This window comes from Melozone crissalis, unplaced genomic scaffold (genome assembly GCF_028551555.1).
Source record: "Melozone crissalis strain CALT ecotype California unplaced genomic scaffold, PUWL_Pcris_2 ptg000008l_1, whole genome shotgun sequence".
Lineage (NCBI taxonomy): Eukaryota > Metazoa > Chordata > Aves > Passeriformes > Passerellidae > Melozone > Melozone crissalis.
Window position 1 is genome coordinate 19,378,068 of NW_026535786.1, and position 14,671 is coordinate 19,392,738.

Here is a 14,671-nt window from a genome sequence, read left to right on the forward strand (position 1 = left end):
TTATAGAGACCAAACAGCAAAACTCCTCTCTGAGAATTTGATAGGGCTTGCCTCAGGACATACATGAAAGGACAAGGAAGACTAGGGGATGACTCTTGTTGTTTGCATCACAGTAGTGGTTAGAAATCCCAGACAGGATCAGGACTTCACTGTGCTAAATGTTGTGCACTCATGCAGGATGGGAAAAGCAGTAGCCTGAAAAAGGAAGCTGAAGCAGACAAAGTGAGAAGGGAAACAGGGTGAAGACGTGAAATATCATGTCCAGGAGCTTACACCCAGTAACTGGACAAGGAATAGAAAATTCCTCTTCTGTCAACTTACTTCTGGCAGAGCTGCTTTAAATAGCTCAGAGGTTGTTAGGTGAGAAAAACTGTATGTGTATATACACCTTGGAAAGGCACTGAGGAGATACTACACCATGTATTCATAGTTTATTTGTACTGTATAGCTAAAGCAAAGTAGAAATGCAATCTGAACATTTTTTTCTATAATTCTTTTCCCTCCATCCTTTCAAATATAGCACATATTTGAAACACTGGAGCTTTCCATTTCCAAGACTGTAACATCAGACTCTAAATGCTAAACTAGCTGCCCTTCACCCTGCTGCTACAATGTGGCCACTTGAGCAGTTTGAGTGTGCCCGCTGTCCCCACGGCATACACACAGCAAATGGCAGCTGGAGAAGGGAAGGGGATGAGACTGCTATATGCAGGTGGCATTAGGATGTCAGACTAATTTCATCCCCTGAGGGGTTTAGTTTCAGGTGTTGTGAAAACCTCTACGTAAGAGATTCAGAAAGCCTTTAAAACAGTGTTGTCCCTTCAAATGACCAGTTGCAAACTTGCTCACAATTTTCCCTGGACTTGGCTGTTAGTTACAGAGGGAACTTCTAAAATGACATGTGGGTATCCAGCCGCCATGTCTGCTTCACTCAGTCTCATATGTCTGATCATTTTTAACATGATATAGAAGCAAAGCTAACTAAAAAGATTCTTTCTGGACTTTATCCTGAATGATGCGTAAAATTGCAGTAACAAGCTGATTTGTATAATATTTCCTGCCTTTGAATTTTGGCTTAGCTGGTGCACAAAAGGTACATTATGGGAAGTGATGAAGTCCTTTTCCTGCATACATTTCTGCACTGCACTCCTAAGTGATCATTTGCCATTTGTGTCAGTCTTGGTTGGCTGAGCTTCCCTCAGGAGCTGCCTGTCCATTGAAAGGAGTGTGAGGATGTCCACGCAGAGTCAGTCAGTCTGGTGAGAGTGCCTTCCCCTTGTGCTTCCATGCTGCCAGACACCATTCCCTGCAGAGGGATTTGCACTGATGATGCAGCAGGTAAGGGGATATTACCCCTGAAAAACACACTTGGAGGGTTGCTGTTCACCTCGCTTCCTGGGTTGGCAGCATTTACAGCACTGTTGCTCACTGTCCACAGGCAAGGGTAGTGGCTGGGAAAAAAAGCAGCACAGATTGAATGACTTATTTCAAAGCATTTAGCCTGCACAAGACTTGGCATAGTAAATTCAATTGCACTATCTGTTCAAAGGCAGCTATTCAAATCAGGTTACCAAGCTAGATCAGCCTCGAAGATCTTAAGTGAAAAATCACCAGTAGCCATCACCTGGTGACCCTGGAGGGAGGGATGGGGAGCAATGTACAAGTATATGTGAGATTTCAAAGTGTAAGGATTTTTTATGGACCTCTGTGACTTCTTTCCATCTTAGGAGCAGAGTCAGAAGAGTTTCTAGAGAGGGAGGTCACAAACTCTCAGGACACTACCCAGCTACTAGGGTATAAACACTGAGAAGAAAATCTACTCAATCAGACAACAGTGCATTTGAAATTGCAGCTGATTTTCCTGACACCTAAGTTAGAGAAGAAATTATTGCATTCTTTTGGAGAAAATAAGGAAAAAGATTTGATAATTAATTGATTCTCTAGGTCTAAATTCCATTTACTCCTAGAATAGGATCCTCATTTCATGTAGGATAATAGTGAGAAATATGGGAAGAAAAATAATTTCGTTTTAAAATGCTCACAGATTATAGGGTCCAGAATTCTTTGTAGGTATTCCAAGATCCTGGTTTTCAGCAATGCTGGGGAAAAATGAAGCTCCCATAGAGCAGAAGATGATTAGCTTGTCAGAAAGATTTGCCCAGGAATCTTGAATTGGGCACTTAGGACACATTTCAAATCCTGGACACAGATTAAAGTTTGGAACAAAGGGCAAATCACCAGGGCAGTCCTATCAGCCTCAGTGCCCCTCATACCAGCAGTTTTCCTGTAACATTACCTGGGTCCAGGGCTGGCACCTCCCTTTGTGTGTGGCATTGAGAGCAAATTAGTCTGTGAAGAGGATGGCAAAGTCCAGCTGTCGTGTCCTGAGAATACCTGAAGATTATTGCTGGAGCTGTCCAATAAGTTAACTTTGGGGAGGGAAAAAAAGCAACAAACAAATCCTCAGTGACATTGCAGACAATGTCTTAAGACAGAAAAAAATGGACAGGCTTAAGGCAGCAATCTGATCATGAGGTGCCCAACCACAGGGAATAGGACAGAAATCCCAACCACGGGTAAAAAGGCGAAATTCCTGTGTTTGTTTAGAGAGTAGCAAGGTGCCATTGCAATCCCGTACAGCATGACAGACATAGGATTTTCATTTCTGCAAGTCTGACTGATATTTTTTCATAATTGACATATATCAGACAATGTTTTGATACAGATTTCCTTATAATTTGAGCTAAAATACTTAATAAAATTTTATAAATCCTGCCCCATTCCTGGAAATTTTCAAGGCCAGGTTGAATGGAGTTTTGGGCAACCTGGTCTAGTGGAAGGTGCCCTTACCCATGGCAGAGAGGTTAGAACAGGATGATTTTTGGGATCCCTTTCAAGCCAAACCCTTCCATGAGAAATATTTCCATTAAACAGGAACTCTTGCTAAATTATAATTAGCAAGCAGATTACTTTACCCCTACTCTGCTTTCTAACCACTTGTTTTGATTGAAGTACAATCAGTTTCTGGATTTGCACCCAGATCTAGAAAGGGAAAGGGACTCAGAGGATGTTCTGACAATACCAAAATGCCTTCGCCTCAATTCAGCTCCTACCTGAGAGCTGCTTTGACTTGAGAACTCAACTGTGTCATGGCAGGGCATCGAAAGAAGACCTGCAATGCTCTTTTTGTATAACTGGAAGCTGTAGTGAAAGCAAGACCGTACACTCTGGTTTATCACTAAGAGTGCACCCAGTTCCCAGTCCCTCTTGTTTGGCTGCCTGAAGGGTTTTGTGCAGAGAATCACCACACCCTTTACTGGCCTGAGCTTAGCCTTGCTCCAGGGTTTGCGCTGACCTAAGGCACAGGGCAGGCAGGCAGAGGCAGCAAAGCCATGCTCCACGAGTACCTGAAGGGGAGTGATTCCTCTGCATGTAGGAGGGTGGGTATGGAGCAGCCCGATGGCCTCGCAGGGCTGAGAATCTCTCGCAGCTGTGGGGAGCCTGTGGGGCGGGCAGAGGCAAAGCTCCACCGTACTGGTAATTGGAGCTTCCCGAGGCACACATTGGATCTGGGTTGGAAATCAACCAGCCACCCACTTTGAGGGAAAAGAGAGAACAAAACTATTAGTATTTCTCCATTCAAGTGCTACAGTACAACTCAGAAATAACCAGCCTTCTTGGAGAATTAGCTGTGCCTAAGAAATACCAAGCAGATGCTAAGATACTGGTTTGTGAAACAACTGACAAAAAAACTGCAACCCTCCACTCCCCTCCCAACCCATCAACACTGAAAACAAGTCCTGAAGGCAACCAGAAAATGTCACAAACATTAAAGAACAAATGAAAGAAAAACTATCAGTAAAGCAAATGCAACTTCTGCCTCCCCTCATTTTTTACCTGTTTACCCATGAAAGATAAATTTATAAGTGATAAAAACATTCACAAATACAAAAACAAAGGGGTAAGAAAATCCTAAAAATGTGATATATAATCTTGATTCTAGATTCCTTTTAATGATGAAAAACTGGAATGTATGGAAAATCATCCCTCTGCAGGACCTCTCACATTATTTCCTACTGTGAGGTCTCTTCAATCGTCTTGTTTTTTTTTAAAGGGTCCCTCTCTTTGAACATAATTCAGGACTCAGTAAGTGACCAGCATGAACCAGTTAAGCAAGGCCCAGGTTCCCAGCACCCATCATATCTCACAAAATTTGCAGTTGACATAAATAAAAACCTTACAGTGAGAATATGTCATATGTTGACCTTCAGAGACTGTCTCGGGAGCATCCTTAGAATGGTTTCTGAAAAGCAAAATACTTAGTAGTAAGTGTTCTCACTGAAAAATTACAAAAGTTATAACCAGAACTATTCATTAAAAATTGGAGAATGAGTGAAAAAGGAGGGAAATCCCTCTTCTTCAACCTTGCTAGGCAACAGTAGACTTTCCTACATTCTGCCATAAAGGAAGCTGGAGCTTTTGTTTGATGACATAAACAAAAATGTTCCTAATTTTTTGCCATATTTGGGAACTGAATATGGAATTCTAAATCTGCCTGTGAGCACCATTCCTGCTTGCAGGCAAGCTGAAGGCAGCATTCCCCTTGCCCAGCTGGAAACCCTGATACTGAGACACAGCAACTTCTTGAGTGGTGAGAGGAATGAAAGGAAATACAGATTCTCCTGCAGGCACATGGGACACTTCACATGTCAGAAGATAAATCAGGTCCAAACAAAATTAATTAGAAATTATGTGCTGAAATGCATCATTTGGATGCCACTGTGCATTAACGTGGGTGATGCAAGGAAAATTTTGCAAGACAAACTACAATTAATTTCTGATGGGAGCATATCTGACATCTTACCTTTAATAAAACCATCATAAATTATCACACAGACTTAACAACAGCAGTGTAGTTACATTACAGTTACACTGTAATTTCACTTCAACTATGCTTTTGGACACTTGGAGTTAACATTTTTTCTCCCTGACCTATCAAATTACAGTATTCACTGAAGTGCAAGTACACTGTAGTGGACATATGTAGGGTATAACACTACTGGGGAAGCTCACACCATCTCATTTCAGGCTTTCTATGTAGACAGACATAACTGCCAGGATCCCCAAGAGCACATTCACCCATTTCAGTACCTATTGTAATAATTATATAGTCTCCTGGATAATACCATTGGAGGGACTCTGGATTTAGCAGAAACAAGATTCAGTTATGTAATTTATCTTTCGTGTGGTAATGTCATGGTTGTAGCCATATCAGCAGCAAAAAGCTACTGGATCAAAAAAACAAAAGATGAACTTACCTTTCCTTTGCATCCAGGAAGGCTTTGGCAAAGGGATTATACTTGATTTTGAGAGCTGTTATCTTGAGTTTACAGAAAACAAGGCATGTTAGTGAAGGCAATTTGAAATAGAAACTTGACAAAACATCTTCCAGAGTAATCTGAGGGGAACTGTCTGGGTTAGCCTAAAATATATCCCCACACTTGATGTTTCCCAGGCTGGGTAGGAGACAGCTTTGCTGTGTACCGATCAGTGCCACAGGCAAAACACCAGCTGGGGCAGCCTGGCATGAGCTTGTCTGGTAAATGTGGTGGAACGGTGGACCCTTTCAAGAGGGTTTACACACTCTTGAATTCCTATCAAGTACGAATAAAATCTGCAGCAACATTAGCTAAGGGATGTGGCACAGGAGTTAGCAATTCTTACAGTCCAAAGTATCCCTCAAGGGCAGAAATTTTCCCATGCAGTATTGTGTTGTTCTGCAGTTGTATGTATTATAGGGACATGGAGAGATAGGGTTATCATTATGACTATCAGTTATTGCTGGAGAAAGATATTTTAGGGCTGTTTGGCATTTATTTCCAGTAAAGGATTGAGATGCCAGGACAGATAGACCAGTCTGGAATAGCTGTGGCAGGATATTAAGCTAAACCTTGCTTATTACTGAAGCCAGACACTAGATTAGTCAATGTTCTACTGCAGAGAAAAGACAGAATATTAGAGTGTATGGAGTATTACACTGCATGGGACTGGTGGGGAAACAAGAAAAAGGCATGCTGGTCTTGTAGTTAATTAGCTTCTAACAGGTCTCCTCAGTGGTGCACAGTGTGGCACTGCCTACCTCTTCATTCTGGTAGGCAGTCACTGCTATGAACTGCGTCTCAGGGAAGGAGCAGTTCATCACCATCCGGTGGGGGCCTCCTACACGAACTATGTGCACCTGGGGCTCGTATTTGTGCAGGGAGTTCAACATTATCTGCAGGAAACAAAACAGAGAGACATCCCCCAGTGTCACTCTGGCACCTCACAGCCAACCTCTGGCTCTGTGACAGGGCAGCCGCTGCTGCTGAACCTCCCCAGCCAGCAACTCCTAAAGCAGCAGGGCAGGTGCCTACCTCCCCTGCAATAACTACAGGCCGAACAGAATGAGACTTCACTGGACTTCATTTAAGGCTTTGGATGCAGCAGCAGCAGCACTGAGTATTTGTGTTAGCAGCTATGGCCCTCAAACCACGGGGCTCCCACTGCACTAGAGGCTGCTGAAACAGCTCAGGGGCACTCCCAATCCTGCTTCTGCTGTCTGGAAGACCAGAACCACCATCACAGAAAAGGCGCCAGCAGGAAGCTGAGGCAGTCACCCAGTCTTCTCTCTGGGCAAGATGAAGTGTATCCAAACAGGCCTTGGCAGATCATCTAACCTGGCACTAAAAGGTGTGAATAGCATTGATTCCAGGAAGTCCTTTAATTGGCTATAGTGCAAGAACAAGATTTTTTTTTTAAATTTGTACTTTTCAAAGTGATGTATATATACACATATATATATATATATATATATGTATATATATATATATATATATAAGAAAGAACTCAGCTATTAGCATAAAGCACTGATAGTCACCAATTACTTTCTAAACCATCAGAGAAGGGGCAGCTGAAGCACAGAGTGGGGACATGGTTTACTTAAACACTGTGGTCATGATTTCAAAAGAAAGCAAAGGAAGCTTCAGTCAATTATTGTTTAGTAGCTTTTGTTTGGGTTCTGTTTCTCATACGGTTTTCCTCTCCTGCTTTCTAATATTTTCCTCTCCTTCATATATATACAGAGTGTTCCCCTGTTTTTTTCCCCAGGGACTCTTTGACCCTCCAAGTTTCCTGTAGCTTTTTTCCCCCCATGCATATTTTTCTGAGGCCTTCGACTTTTCTGAAATCCTGGACACACGACAAGCATTTGCAAATTCAGATCCTGTTCTATGCTCTACAGTAATTCTTGTGTGCTGGTTCCATATATGACTAAGGAAAAGTCAGATCATCTTCCTGTTCTCCAACCAGTAAAACCCGAGATAATTTCCTACCTCATTAGAGCACTAAGCTTACAGAGGTACCTCATAAACCTAATGGAAATAACAGATTGAGAGCATATAACATTTACATGAAAGAAGTTGATTCTGGGCTGACAAGTATCATCCACTGTAGGAGTTTTGTACCAAACAAACAAGCGAACAAAAGGTCTTGTGCAACATTTCGCCTTTAGATGCATCATCAAAAATAAAATATGAAACAAAACTAATTTTCCTGTTTGCATTTTTAAGCAGTTCAAAGAGAAAGTCACTTATTTCTGGTCCTTGTGGTTTTTTTCCAAAGGCCAAAGCTGATTTAATAGAATATTGATAATTATCATGATGCAGAAGCAGACACAGTAATTATTTCATTTAGGAGCAGCCTTTTATTCTGCCATCTGACTCCTGCCAACATTCCACTTACACCAAACAACATTGGGGAGCACAACAAAAACCTAATACCCATGGCCATTTTTCCCCCCTTTCTCTGAAGTCCTATGTAAAAATCCACAGCACACGAGACCAACTCTGAAAAGACCCCTGACGATTAAGTAAACCACAGCACTCTGTCTCCCTTAACATCAAGAAGTCCATTAGAATCTGAAAGTGCCAATTAAGGCCTGTTTATCCCTGTTTACATTTGGCCTCCAGAGAATAATTGGCATCTGTGGGTGAAGAGGCCTGTAAGGGCTTCTATAATTACATAAATGGATCCTTGATATTTCTTGATTGGTAGGTGCTTGCAATTGAAGCCAAGAGGTGGTGTGGAAACATCAGGCCATACCTGCCCACTCCCATTGAGCTTGTTGGTAAGTTTGACTTTGCTGAAGGAAATGGCAGCTTTCATCCAATGGGCCCCAAAGTTGGGAGAGTCTGGGTGGATGTACACACAGCTGTGGTTCGATGGCTCTGGTTTCCCAGCTGGCACCCATTCTCCATTGACGTACTTCCAGCGGTGGCCATCAGTTGGAGCAAAGTCCAGCAGGAAGGAATACATGGCATTTGGATCCAAGCCTGACACACTGATCTTCAAAACAGGGAACATCCGCCTGGCCAGGGAAACAAAAAAGGGTGACACCGCTGGAAACTGCTGTTGAAAGACTCTCCTCAGTATGTTTGTCTCCAGATGCTCAGTGACTAGCTCAGTATAAAAAAACCCATCCTCCCTTCCTTCAATCTACCCTTGCCATCAGACCTTGCACTTGGCAGTTTCTCCAGTAATTTGATCCCATACTTCCATATTCCCTGACCTCAGCAGCTTGACCATGTCCTATTGCTTTTAGTTTCATCTTACACACAAGCTCTTAACTTATACCCAGCCTTCCATTATTGTCTCGTGTGTTTAAAACTGAAATCCTGCCTTTGTTTAGTTTTGGGAAAATGCTCTTTTCGTGCCCAAAGGTCCAACGCCACATTTTCTCAATCCCCTTTTATTATTATTTCTTTATTTTGTGAAGGAGGTTTGCAGGAGCTCACAGCTTGACTTTCAGTGGTTTTCTAAGTTGTCCCAGTGTTTGTGATCGATCTCACACAGCTCTGGATTGGCACCTGAAAGTCTGCAGCAATAGAGCTAGTAGGGCTCCAACACTTGGAGGAACTGGGAATAATGTGTGGACGTCAGAACAGATGTATCCCAGCAAAGGTATCCTATTCATTAAGCTTCTTAGCTTGTCAAAGAATACATGTAATTGCTATTACGTAGCACCTCCTACATTCCTCTTCCATGAGTAACCGGCCTCCCTGCCCCAGACATCTCCAGACTGACCTCACCTGGCAACTGCCTGTTTCTGCATGCCACGTTTTTATGGACCATAAATTCCAATGAAAGCCAATGAATCTCTAGGTTCCTTTTCTCTATGGGTATATAGAGAGAGGAACAGCCTGAGGTCCATAGCTATGGGGCTACGGTAAGGTAGCTCTCGAGCTTTAGGTAGCCATATAAGACATCCAAAATACGTAAGAAGGGAGCTGAAACTCCAGGCTGTCTTAAAGGACACTGGAAATCTCTGCCCCTACAGTCATGCTATCTAGTGACACACAAATGCAAATTGCTAACAATCATGACATCCCACTCACCTTTCTGGATACCTTGATATAGTTTTTGCTGCATGCATTCAGCACCTTCTGCTGACAGGAACAGACAGAATTTGAGAAATTTGAGATTTTTCATCTAATATTACTTGCTGATACCAAGTCAGTGCAGTATTGAAGAAGATATAGAATGGTTTGGGTTGGAAGGGACCTTAAAGATCATCTTGTCCCAGTTCCTGGATTGGTGTCCCCAACACCTTCCACTAGACCAGGTTGCTCTGAGCCTCATTCAATCTGGCCTTGAGCCATCGCCAGGGATGAGGCATCCACAGCTTCTTGGGGCAGCCTTTTCCAGTGCCTCACCACCCCTTGTATCACTGCATGTCCTTATAAAAAGTCCCTCTACAGCTCTCTTGACACCCCCTTTAGGCACTGGGAGGCTGCTATAAGGTCTCTCTCCTCTCCAGGCTGAACAACCTCAGCTACCTAAACTTTTCCTCATAAAAGAGGTTCTCTCCTCCAGACTTGCTCCAAGAGGTCCATGTCCTTCCTGTACTGGAGACCTCAGAGCTGGATGCAGCACCCCAGGTGGGTTCTTACAAGAGCGGAGCAGAGGGTGAGAATTCCCTCCCTTGCCCTGCTGGCCATGATGCTTTAGATGCAGCCCAGGATTCGTTTGGCTTTCTGGGCTGTTAGTACACATTGCTGGGTCGCGTTGTGCTTCTGGTCCACCAACACTCCTGAGTCCTTGTCCTCAGGGTTGCTCTGAACCTATTCTCCACCCAGCCTACATTTCAATGCAGAACGAACCACAAAGTTCATTTCATGAAGTTTGCACAGGTCATGCTCTCAAGCATGTCCAGATCCCTCTGGATGACATCCCTTCTCTCCACATGTCAACCAGAGCATACAGCTAGGCATTGCTGGCAAGCTTGCTAAGGGTGTGCCCCTGTCACCAGCAAAGGTAAAGAAAAGCTTTAGTGCCAGTACTGACCCCTGAGGAACGGCACTCCTCACTGGTCTCCAAGGTACTACGAACCACAACCTTCCTAATTAAATAGAAGCCTAGTCAAGGATTTACACACTACACCTGTCTTTCTGACCAGGATTTACCAGCTATCAAACTGGGATGTGATAAAAAGTATGGATGCATTTCTCCTTCCAACGCTTAGATCTCCCCGAGTCAATGTTCAAAGGAACATATTTAGATACATAGCTGAAATTGAATTAGGGGAGAAAATTAATCCCCATGAAAATTTAATTTCACTAGATTATGCAGAGCTGTTTGTGTTACATGCAGATTGTTAATTCCTCTGCCCAAAATGCAGGCAGACTGCTCTGCCTTTTTATTTGAGATGCTCAAGTTTATCCCCAAAGGACCTATAGACCAATCCAGAAGAGAATACTGTTACCATCCATTTTAACCTCCTGTAGCACTAAGATTAGTGGGAACTACTTCCCTGTAGTTCCCTGCCTCACTTGGACCAGCATGTTTTGACTGTACAGACTCTAACAATGGAAAACTTGCCACCTAACATATTCTGCTGATTAAGTGGCTTTACTGTTAAAATCTGTCTTTTAGCATGGCAAATTGTGATTTCTCCGAATTTGTTTCAGTCAGAGTGTTTGTTTCAATGATCAGGTAGATGCACAAGTGACCTCCATTTCTGCAATAGTCAAGCACTTCAGCTTCTTCAATTTTTTTAGAGCAAATCTGCTGCAATTTCTCCACAGTACAGACCTTGAGTGGGAAGATGTTTGATATCAAACTTGGATGTGCAGTAACCAGTAAAGTTGCTTTAGCATTCAAACCTGGAAAGGGCTACTTTTCCTTGTTTTCCCCCACTCATGGCTGCCTGCACTGATCCCCTATGGATTCTCCCCATACACAGAGGGGAATAGTGGCATCTACCTGTCTCCAGGCAATAACAGGGATTGCAAACTCTCAGGATACTGCCTAGCTAGTATGGTATAAACACTGAGAGAGGAAACCTATTCAGTCAGATAACACTGTATTTAATATTGAAGTGTCAATTTAATACAATAGATCTGAGTAAAACAGAAGATGGTTTCCCACCGTATCAGCTGTACCCATTGAGATGCATTTTGTGATATAGCACATGTTTCAATTTTAATGATATCTATCCTGTTCAGAATATATCTATTTCCCCTAGGCATATCGCTAGGGCAGGTGATTATTATAATGAAGTATGATGCAGCCACAGAGGCATATCTGTATATTAACACTGAAGTTGGTCCATCTTACTGTGACATTTTGGGACCCTCGGTACCAATTAGAGATGACTCAGAGCAGATAGAATTGTGCATGCTAGAATTTGACACTTGAGGATCCCTAATCAATTAGACTTTCATTCTCTGGTACACTCCCATATCGGGTTTCTGTTTAATTTCTGAGCTTTGCTGACAATGTGTCTGTCCACACCAACTGTTTTCATTTTCACACACAAAAGTTCAGGCTGACTCTTCTCTTTCATTGTAGAACACAGTTTTCAAAAGCATTCATCTACCCTTCAGCAAGAATGGTTTAGTTGTACTCATTTAGCAGCAGCAGAATAAGATCAATATTTTTTCTACTGAGAATCTCTCTGGAGACAATCACTGAAGAATCCTGAACCTGAGAAAAACTCAGCAATCACAGGCAATTGTCTCAAGTTAGTCTCCGTTTGAATAGCATGGTTCAGAGTTCTTTGCTGCAGGCCACAGTCTGTATTTTCTTTGTTTTAGTGTGATGCTGTGTTTTTGGATGAAAAATACTTTCAGAAATGCAGAGATCCTTTTTCATAGTCTCTGCTACAGTAACTATGTTGAAAGGATTAATGCAAATGACAGTGTGACTTACTTTTGTAATTTTTAATTTTGCTGTAGTTTGATCATAAAGAATTCTATTGCTGCTCTCACTGACATTTCTAGAGATGTCACTGGCTATAGGAAAAGTAGAATCAGGCTGATAAGGAGTGTATAAGTTAAAATTTAAAAATCAGGCATCTTACACAATGAAATAAAAAGTACCCAGGCATATTCAGATAACAAAATATTCCCTTACCAACATTATAAAAATATTTTATCTACACACTCACCCTGACATTTTGGAACTAGTATCACTGTGAAGTCATAATTTTCATTAGCTGCGAGAAAAGAAACTGAAAAAACCCTGTTGGTAGCGTGTGACTCTTTGTACCAATTTAATTAATCAGAAACAAACCCATCTTACCTCATTTTTAGTCACTTACACTGTTAAGGAGACAGTTTAAGCTACTGTACACCAAGTGAAAGTCCACTTAGAAGTTATCTGTAGCCTAACAGCTGTTTTCAAAGCAATTTAAATAAAGTAAAATCAGCTTCACAGTATAAAAAGAATCTCAGCAGCAGATGTCTGTCAGTATAGGTTATTAGGAGGAATCAGAATGGCAATAGTGCCCTTACACCAAGAGCTAGTCCTTTGAGATAGTAACTTCTCTCTGCAGAATCACCTTGCTGAGTCAACAGACAAGATTTTTTCATTTTTACTGCTTTCACCTATGTCCCTCATCAAGTTACAGTCAACAGTAATTTCATCCACAAATTCTGCTAAGTCAAAGTCTGCAAAATTACACCACATGAGTAAATCTTTCTCTCCATCTCTTAATTCCTCTCTCCTAGGTGGATCTCCTGAGAGGTCTCGTAAAACATGTGCATGTTGAGGGAACAGCTGGGGTGGGGGGGCAGCAAAAGGCTGGCGAGGATAAAATAATAAAAACCTTAGTACCACTGTGCAAATCTTATTCTGGTAGCTGCTTGTCTGTTATGGGCTGGACTCTGCTGTCCTCTGCGGAACCTCTGTGGAGAGCTTTCTTCAAGCTAGTGCCTGTTTCAGAATTAGCATCCTTCTCACCAGATTTTTTTACTCTTTTCCTGTGCCTTTCTGTGTTCCCCAAATAATAAGACATGTGATCTATTTATACCACAATGCTTTGTCCTTCTAAAACAGTGTATATTAAACAATATTCCACACTTGTTTCTAAGGGCACCAGCAACAACTGTGGGACCATGCAATTCAGACTGGACATACATATAGAGCACATAGGGCAGTTTTATTGCATCCACTCTGGTACAGACTGCTTGTACAAGCTGTTAATACCCAAGGCCAGAGGGGTGGGAAGTGCAGCTGGGTCTAACAACACCAATCTGCTTCTGTGCAGTAATTTGAAGCCTACAGGTGAGGACTTGCTAATATAGACTGATGATTATTAGCATAAAAAGTCATTACAAAGGTTTTGAGATATATTCCCTTGCAAAAGTTTCCTTTTTGTGCAATCACAAGTTAACCTATATATTTTTCCAGCATGCTTCATAGGAAGAATGGTTTGGCAGTGACCAAAAAGAAGCAGGGTCACCCCATCTTGTTCATACAGTGGTTTTAGCAGACTGCAAGGCTGCAGTCCCCTATAAACTCTGGTGTGCTCATTGCAGTTCTGTCAAGTCTGCACACACAGTTTATTATTGTAGAGCTTAACCCCCCTGGCTGTCACCTCCACTGAGCCCGCAGTGCTGAGCAGATCACTTACCTGCCATTCTTGGTCACGATCATCTCATTAGTGACTTCCCTGAATCTCTGCCATAGCGTCGCATCCTCCAAGACAACCTGGAGCTGTTTCTCCGTGGGGTCACCTTTGTCTCTTCCAGCCCGGAGTTCACTCTCCACTACGCTGAGGAGCCTGGAGACAGTGCAGTCGCTGGGTTTTTTGCAGCCCAGGTCTGCCATGATGGCTTTACTGCCAGAAATTTCAGGTAGCTGCTGAAAAGACAAAAATAATAAGCTAAATAAAGAAGTCAGTTCATTGGGTACCACCCGACAAACGTGCTCTCCTCACTCTTTTGCCACTGCCTAGCTATTTCCCCTGGAAGTCCCAATGGGCAGTGACACCACTGTGTGGAGGTTTACGCACACGCTCTACACTAAAAAGAGGACTATCTCCTAATTACCTGTTAGACAGTCAGGTGGGTGGCTGGCTGATGACTCAATTGGCTGCCTTGAAAGAAGAGTCCTTCATCCAAATTAGCATGCTTTTATCTTTTTTCAACCTGAAGTGGGTCTAATTGTTCTGCTTGAGAACCAGGTTTCCATTAATGAAAATTGTTTCATTTCCAGACTGAAACAATGCATGGAAATTGCATTCACGCTGGTGCGGACTCTAACTGAAGGAGCTGGGAAGAGTCAAGATAGTTACACAGAGAAGGTTGTCTTAAAATATTTTCACCATGAATGTTGCATAAATGCATTAACC

The 14,671-nt window shown here is 42.4% G+C and overlaps 1 protein-coding gene across 1 annotated transcript; it reads right to left on the reverse strand.

Annotated features, from left to right (window-relative positions):
* Positions 1-1,198: 1,198 nt before the first annotated feature.
* Positions 1,199-14,307, reverse strand: TBX19 (T-box transcription factor 19). Its single transcript, XM_054269988.1, has 8 exons — positions 13,952-14,307; positions 8,140-8,404; positions 6,140-6,274; positions 5,319-5,380; positions 4,242-4,303; positions 3,408-3,596; positions 2,297-2,429; positions 1,199-1,451 (listed from the first exon to the last, which is right to left on the reverse strand). Exons 1-8 carry the CDS (start codon positions 14,146-14,148, stop codon positions 1,199-1,201), a joined length of 1,296 nt encoding a protein of 431 aa, XP_054125963.1. The 5' UTR covers positions 14,149-14,307.
* Positions 14,308-14,671: the final 364 nt, after the last annotated feature.

What these genes read in the sequence shown, in the direction of transcription:
- TBX19 (XM_054269988.1), bottom strand. Translation starts at nt 14,148, where the DNA reads ATGGCAGACCTGGGCTGCAAAAAACCCAGCGACTGCACTGTCTCCAGG. An exon ending in AGCTCAATGGGAGTGGGCAG is followed by an intron (nt 6,275 to 8,139) that starts GTATGGCCTGAT and finishes TGTTTCCTGCAG; the next exon opens with ATAATGTTGAACTCCCTGCA. An exon ending in GGTGCCAGCCCTGGACCCAG is followed by an intron (nt 1,452 to 2,296) that starts GTAATGTTACAG and finishes TTTTTTTCCCAG; the next exon opens with CCACTACCCTTGCCTGTGGA.